This window comes from Ipomoea triloba, chromosome 3, assembly GCF_003576645.1.
Source record: "Ipomoea triloba cultivar NCNSP0323 chromosome 3, ASM357664v1".
In the NCBI taxonomy this organism is placed as follows: Eukaryota; Viridiplantae; Streptophyta; class Magnoliopsida; order Solanales; family Convolvulaceae; genus Ipomoea; species Ipomoea triloba.
This window is the reverse complement of record NC_044918.1, coordinates 21,728,072-21,736,241: the sequence shown is the minus strand read 5'-3', so window position 1 is coordinate 21,736,241 and position 8,170 is coordinate 21,728,072. Positions and strand designations below refer to the sequence as shown.

The following is an 8,170-nucleotide window of genomic DNA, read 5'->3' as shown; positions in this document are numbered from 1 at the left end:
ACTAGGAAAAGTGTCAATAACTAAAGATCTTTTGCATTCTCTACTATTACACGAAAAGATGTGTTTCATCTTATGTTAATGTGCATATCAAATAAGGTTATCTTTATCTTTACTCATTTTTAAGAGTGGATCTTATTTTCACATCATTAAATTTACAAATTTTTCTATATTTTCTTTACATTACTACAATATATACTTTCTCATTTTCAAAAGTGATTCCATCCACTTTCATATCACAATAATAAATTAATATATTTTTCAATAAATATATCCATATATAAAAATCTATAATAAAATAAAATTTAATAAATGTGTTGAGGGAAGGTAACAAATGTGCCGATTTTCTTGTTAATCTTGGTGAAGATTTAGTGTACAATGGTCTTAGAAGCTCCTCTTGAGGATTTGTTAGGCTACTTCTTGCCGATGCCAGCAGATCCAGACTCAGAAAGGTCAGATAGGATCCTCTTTGTGTGGGGCGATCTCACAAAAAAAAAATACAAAAGCTGTCAAATCTATACAAACTTGCAATACACGTGTAAACAGAAAAAAAATAAAATTTATAGGCATTTATATCAGTTTGAAAGTATGCCTCTTTCAAGGATAAATCCAGTCTAAGGGCATGATACAGAAAACAAATTTTATTATTTTAGTTTATTTAGGCTAAGCAAGGTTGTTAAAGTAGTTTCATGAATAAACAAACTAAAACAAAAATATTACAGAACAGAGCATTGTAATAAGCTGCATATTATTTAGTTCTCACACACTTCAAGATTAGAGGAGCTCACGGGATTATCTGATAACAGTGGCGACTCCACATTTTGAGCATCTGCAATCGAGTTTTCATCAGTTGGCAATTCGTCGGGAGACAAGAAAGGCTTTGGCGCCATTTCTAGCAATTCAACATCTTCTTCTTCAAGCATCTCCATTACTTTTTTCATGCTTGGACGCTCACTAGGATTCATCTGTATGCACCACAGTGCCACTATTATCATCTTCTTTGAAACCTTCTTTTCCTCCTCTGTTGCATCATCCATGTCAATGTCCTTCCCATCCTTCAATTGCTCATAAACCCATGAAGGGAAATAAATCTGGCTTAGCTGCTCTACAAATGGATTCAAGTTCTTTCTTCTCCCTACCATTTCCATTAACAGCATCCCGAAGCTATAAACATCGGCTTTATGTGAAATTCCGCCAATGTTTTTGTAGCACAATTCCGGTGCCATGTAACCCATTGTGCCTCTCGCTGCAGTGAGTGACACGAGACTATCTTCGACGGGATACAATTTTGCAAGTCCGAAATCAGAAACTTTTGGACTAAAGTTTTCATCCAGAAGAATGTTATGAGACTTGATATCAAAATGTAATATTCTCATGTCACAACCCCTGTGTAAATAATCAATCCCACGAGCCACTCCAAGGGAGATCTCAAACATTTTCTCATGGCTCAATGAAAAGTTTTCTTCTTTTGGAAATATGTATTTATCTAGGGAACCATTGGGCATGAATTCATATAAGAGCGCACGCTTTGAACCCTCAACACAAAAGCCAATGAGGCGCACAACATTAGTATGATGAATCCTACCAATAGTGGCGACTTCGCTAATGAATTCCTGGCCAGTAGCCTTGGATTTGCCCAACATCTTTACAGCAACAAAAGGGCCACTTCTGAGTGTTCCTTTGAACACAGTTCCATAGCCTCCTTCACCTAATTTGTGCTTGAAATTATTTGTCATTCTCTTGATCTCGAAGTAGGAGTATCTTATTGGCATGAGGTTGTTTGGACCGCTTAGGTAGTCCTCAATGGTGTCATAAGCTGACAAGTGGCGCCGCCTTATTTTATACACTACTATGCTGATTAGGAATAGTAAACCCAAACTAAATCTTCCCAATGTGATATACACTGCAAAGAAAAATAAAAATTAAATTTAAAAAGCAGGAGCTAGGACCAAATTAAACATCAATAATATATAACACATGCATAATGCAGCATTTTATGAAGAGAATATAATCTTACTAATGTATTTCCAACCCAATGCACCATAACCTGTGATTTAATTTGAAAAAAAAAAAGAAGCAAAATAATGAGCATATTAAGTATCTGAGAAAAGAGTATATGTAGAGATGGAGGGTAGTGAACTTACCTATACACAGATATACTATACCTGCATTATATTATCCAATGAGAAATAGTGTTAGCGTAGTTGAGATCCGACATTCAATAGTCAGCACGAGTTTAACTCACTAGCTTAGTGTGCAGTATTTGAGTGAAGAGAAACGATAAATTATTTTGTGGACCATGAATATAAGGTACATTTTTATTATACTAAAAGTACATTATTTCATAGTATATAAAATAATGCACTTTCAGTACTTAAAAAATGTACTTTAAAATAATGTACTTTTAGTATATTAAAAATGTACTTTTTATTTATGGTCTATACAACTGTGTAGACCATGGTTAATGCAATAATCATTGAAGAGAAACAGTGTGGGATTATGCCCAAAGTGAAAAGACCCCTGTGGACTAGGTAGGTGGACCCTAAACCAAACACCATTCAGATAACTTTTGAACCCCTATTTTGTTCATGAAAAATAATATTTTTCTCCGTTTCATTTCTTTAGTTATGAGATAAAAGTGATGTGACTATTTTGACTTTGTGATTCACTTTTACTTTTATTATCGTTATTATTGTGTAGGAAGCATATAAGTTTTTATACTCATTATTTTTATAATTTCAAATTCAACCAAACTATGGAAAAAACAATGAAACCAATTTTCCTAATAAATAATTTTCTATGGAATTTTAATTCTATTTCGGCTCAGAAAAATGAAAATAATGAGCATATTAAGTATCCGAGAAAAGAGTATATGTAGAAATGGAGGGTAGTGAACTTACTTATGCACAGCTCTTTTAGACCTGCATTATATTATCCAGTGAAAAACAGTGTTAGCGTATAGGAGTTGAGATTGGATATTCAATTCTTCTTCCAAAAATTCAAGCATGGACCATGGTCCACACAGCTGTGTGGACCAAAAATAAAAAGTACATTATTTTTATACTGAAAGTACATTATTTCTGTACTGTAGGTACATTATTTGATAATACCTTCAGTAAAAAAAATAATGTACCCTAAAATAATGTACCTACAGTATATAAATAATGTACCTTCAGTACAAAAATAATATACTTTTTATTTTTGGTCCACACAGCTGTGTAAACCATGGTCTATGCAATAATGATTGCCAAAGGCACAGGTGGTCTTTGTTTTAAATTTATTTGCTATTCTTGACTTCATGTTGCAATTTCTAATATTAATTCATTCATCTTAGAAGTGTAGCACTACATGATGGGCATTAATTCATTCATCTGAGAATTAAATTAATAGAATACGTGCTTCTAAATAATTTGAAGACAAGATAATATATTTAACATATTATGTGTTTTAATTTATTTGGAGACATGTAATGTGTCAATTAAAGATACATAATATGTTACTTAATTGCATAAACATAATTTTAGAATCACAGTAACAAATAGCCCGGGTACCAGAGGCAGGCCCCAAACCAACTACATAGAGAGAAATTTAATTTAATTTAATGAGGGTTTAGTATTGAAGCTAAAAGAAAGATGGGAAAGATCCAAAATAATTGTATTCAAATAAAATAAAGATTAATGTATTGTGGTGTGGTGATGAAATGTACTTACACTTGTGATTAAACTCTAAATGAGGAGGCCAAGATAAGAGACCGCAGGAAGTCCGATAATAATGGCAGTTGATGAATGCGCCGCTGTGGTCAGTACGAATGAAGCAGTTATCAGATATACAGTATTGAGTAGTACAGTTGAAACGAAACCAGAAGAGCTCAAACCCCCAAGCCAGTGCTTCACCAATTTCTTCTTCATCAGTGCTTCTGTATGGTGTAGCTCTAGATGATGAGTACCAAGCAAGCGCTGCGATGCTACATGAATTCTCTATGTCTCCTATACTACCCCCATCTAAGACGTAAGAGTGGGACAAAGTAGTAGTAGTAGTGTTGTTACTGCAGGCATCCATCTTCACATATAAGGGGGATTCTGCTGGATTTCTACACCCGAGGAATATCGCGTAAGCGTTCATGGAAGATGAATACTGTTTGGGCACATCAGCCTCCATCAGAGTATAACGTGGGAAAGCTGGCCAGCAGGAGTTGAAGTTGTTGTGATTATTAAGATTTTCAAGACCAGGATCCAGAAGTCGTATTGTAAGCCTTGTATAATTTATGGAAAGTACCAAATATGACTTATTAGAGTTGAGAAGAAGAATGGTGCGGTTGTTTACGCAGGAAAGTTGGTAATCGGGAAGGCCACAGGAGGTGGGATCACCGGCTAATCGGAAAGGATACTTAATGTTTTGAATGGTACCACAAGCACAAGTGCAGTTGTCGTTGTTTATGTTTATCTGGGATGACCTGCAATTTATGGCACACCACACAACCACAAAACTCATTACAATCATCAACACTCCTGCCATCTTCTTCTTCTTCTTCTACTCTTTACTCAATGCTATTAATTATTAGAGTTTAGATTAGATGAAGAAGCTAAGGAAGCAAAAATGCAGCTGCACAGGATAAAAGATATATAGATAAAGCATTCACTGACTCGCTTATGAATTGTAAGTCTAAAGTCTTTCTTGTCCTGGCCTGACCTCTATTAATTTAAGGGAAGTTAATTACTCAGTAGTTTCCATGGACAATTCAAGCTACCACGCAAATAATATTGAATAAGCTGTATGTCTCTGTCTCTGATGATATTAATTTTCCTTCTAATAGCAGAGTCAACCCTCGTTGGGCGATGGCCAGTAAATGACCAAGTTTATCAATTGGTGACTAAGGTATTGTCAGGAAAAGGCTCTAAATTCAACATCCTGTCTTTAAAAAATGTGATGGCCGTTTATACAGAAATAAAATTATACCTTTACTATGAGTTATAAGTTTTGGCGCAGTAATAAACCCTTGATCCTAATAAGTATGAGTGGATCTAGAAATGAAGAACAATAAACTCACTACAAACAAAACAAGATAACTAAAATTAATTTAAAAAAAAAAGACAATTAAGCGAAGGAAGACCTAGTAATAGCAGCAAGCTAAGTCAATTGACGTGTATGTATGGTGACAACATGCAGAAACTTCCTCCTACTTGATGCGAATCTGGCCCTTCTCTTCACAATCAAATTAAAAGAATATTCTATAATACTTTATTAGACTTGATAAAATCGGAGGTTGGTTTAACTTGAGCTGAAAGAAAGACTATTTTTTTAATTTTAATCTTTCCTAGTCACGCCGAGTTATAACGTGATACTTAAGCTTTGAAATGACACCACAAATGAAGTTTCACACTTAATAAGTCTATGGTTAACTGGTTTCAGTACAATATGGGTCAAGGCCAACGGATTGCATTTTTTGCAAGTTACTAATATAACCCAGATAGCATGCCTTACCAAACCATGCCATTTCATTTATGTTGCGGCGTCTTCACTCTTCCCAATATCTCTACAGTGTAACAGAGCTAATTTCTTGCACAAAAATGTTCGACATTTCAGTAATTCCAGGAACGGAGCTACAGTGGGGGCAGTGGGGGCAACTGTCCCCACCCCACTCCACCCCCATATATAGTCTTTGTATGTATATATGTATATATAGTACATGTTTTCGATATAAATATATGAGAATATATAGATAAAGTAAACAATTGATTAGTTAGGTTGGGTGACAAATGTGTGTATTATGTTATGGAAGGTCATATGTTCGAATTTTGTATACATACACACACACACACACACGCACACACACACATATATATATATATAGGGTCATGATCAAGTGTGGCCGCGCCTTAACATGCGGTTAGTGCGGCCGCACCACTATGTATATAAACATACACCACTCAATGTTAGAAAATGCACCACACAAATATGCACCATTAGGTACGCATCACCAAAAAACACAAGTTATGGTACATTATTTTGAGTGTGTGGTGTGTTTTTTGATGTTTTTGTGTATTTTCATTGTGGTACATTTTCTAACATTGAGTGGTGTATATTTGTATACATAGTGGTGTGAACCGCACCGACCGCACCGGAAGGCGCGGCCACATTTGAACAAAATTATATATATATATATATATATATATATATATATATTAAGGATCAAATGAGGACCTATAGTTACGTGAGGACCCTATGGACTTATCTATCTCTTGATTTAAATAATTCAATGGTTGTGATTAATTATATGAAATAGATTTAATTTTTCGCGCCCAGTTTGTTGTGCATTCGTTCTTAGTTTGTTGTGCATTCGATCTCAGATTGTTGTGCATTCGGTCTCAGTTTGTTGTGCATTCATAGTGTGAATGTTGTGCATCTCGCCCACTTTGTTGTGTTGTTGCATTCATAGCCGTTAGATCAGTATAAATGGATGATCTTGATTAGTCCACAGGGTTCTCACCTAATGATAGCTCTTCACTTGATCCGGAACCTATATAAAATTATATTCAGGTGAGGACTATGAGATTATAGAGGATTACTAGGACTCATATTAGCTATTGAGTGCATCTCACCAAAGCTACAATTCTCAATCTCCCCACACTTAGACCTTACTTGCCCTCAAGCAAGACAAAATTAAGTTAAGCAGATTGAAATACCAGAAATCAATGATATGTTATTCCTCTTGCTACTTTGTAAAAATGGGAAAGTGAGTGCGGTACCCTCAATTGGCTCAAAATGTAAGGACTCCAAACAACCCCAAGGTCACTCACTGTTTTGCATGGTAAAATCTCTCAATCATATTAATTCACAAGAAAAGGGGTTTGATTCAATCCACAATTTCCACAGGCCTTCCAAGCTGAGCCCACTAATGGGAACGATGCACATGGTCTTTCCAACTTTGCCCCCTTTGGCCTCAAAGACCCATTTAAGCATGCGTGATAGTGTGACATAAGCATCTCCACGCGTTTTGGCTTAGCATGAGAATCTCTCCAATTTCTAATCACCTCTAGGATACACCGTTGAGTCAACCGCCTTCACATAGAGCTCTACGCTTTTTTGAAGTCTGTGCAATGATTGCCCAAATCCTACGAGATGACTCACCTTATGTTTTTCCCTCTCAATTAAGGATAACTTAAAGGGGGTGTTTGGTTATTGGCTTATCAGCCAAAAAATAGCTGATTTGACCAAAAATATCTGATTGACACGTCATTTGCTCCCATGTAAGTGGTTTATTTGTTTCTACTTACTTTAGTTGCAATTTAGCTATTTACAATTTCGTTATGTTTTATTAAAATATATAAGCATCGAGACTATTTCTTTGATTTTTATTAATTTAGCATTTTTTTTCTCTCTCATTATTATATAACTACTTTAACCAATTAAGGAAAACTAATTTAAAAATACACATTGGGCATTGGTTTAATCGCGCAATGCGCGTGTGATAACTAGTACTTATATAGAAAAGTGAGTACTTGTCTGAAGATGTCAAATGATCCAATTTGTATTCCTTTTTTTTTTTTCTGTATTTTTTGTTTTATTTCAAAAATATTACAGAATACAAGCATTTTTTCCAGCAATCTATAAGTATTTAATAAATCAAACCTGCAATCATATATCTTGCCTTGAAAGCTTTGAAAACAAGATGCCAAGTGTAAAGAATGGTTTTCCCGTTGCGGTAATATTTTCGGAATGAAATTTTGAATTTGTTGATGGGAGAATGATAAAAATATTTTTGAGTCTGTCATTTGTAATATACAAGAAGTTTTCTATGCGGATGTATGCATGGTGTTCGTGGTATGCTGTGTACATGTGAATTTAAATACATGTTAGGTGTTTTCAAAAAAAAAAATACATGTTAGGTAGTCTATTTTTATCTTCACACGAAATCATGGGGTATCAAATTATGCAAAAATGGTTAGTGAGATGTGTAAAATAATATCTACTATACTAATAAGAGCCAAAGAGAGTTAGACCTAAAATGGGTAGAAAAAATGGCGGTCAAATTATTTAATCAAATGGATGGTTCAGATGAATTATTTAATCAAATAAATGGTTAAGATAATTCAGATTAATATTATTAATAGAGATTACCTAATTTAACCTTACTTTTATGATTATCCGTTAAGTTTTCCGTTAAATATTATAT

At 34.5% G+C, this 8,170-nt stretch overlaps 2 protein-coding genes across 2 annotated transcripts; both read right to left on the bottom strand.

Moving 5' to 3' along the window:
• Positions 1 to 743: 743 nt before the first annotated feature.
• Positions 744 to 2,021, bottom strand: LOC116012261 (rust resistance kinase Lr10-like). Its single transcript, XM_031251764.1, has 2 exons — positions 2,015 to 2,021; positions 744 to 1,900 (listed from the first exon to the last, which is right to left on the bottom strand). Coding segments are annotated over exons 1-2 (1,152 nt in total). The 5' UTR covers positions 2,016 to 2,021; the 3' UTR covers positions 744 to 749.
• Positions 2,022 to 3,722: 1,701 nt separating this feature from the next.
• LOC116013069 lies at positions 3,723 to 4,512 on the bottom strand. The gene is made up of 2 exons (XM_031252729.1): positions 3,843 to 4,512; positions 3,723 to 3,790 (listed from the first exon to the last, which is right to left on the bottom strand). Exons 1-2 carry the CDS (start codon positions 4,510 to 4,512, stop codon positions 3,723 to 3,725), a joined length of 738 nt encoding a protein of 245 aa, XP_031108589.1.
• Between the last annotated feature and the right edge of the window lie 3,658 nt (positions 4,513 to 8,170).

Bases quoted from the DNA above. Each gene is read 5' to 3' on its own strand.
- LOC116013069 (XM_031252729.1), bottom strand. From the start codon at position 4,512: ATGGCAGGAGTGTTGATGATTGTAATGAGTTTTGTGGTTGTGTGGTGT. The intron at 3,791-3,842 runs GTACTACTCAAT...TACTGACCACAG, and splicing joins CTTCTGGTTTCGTTTCAACT to CGGCGCATTCATCAACTGCC.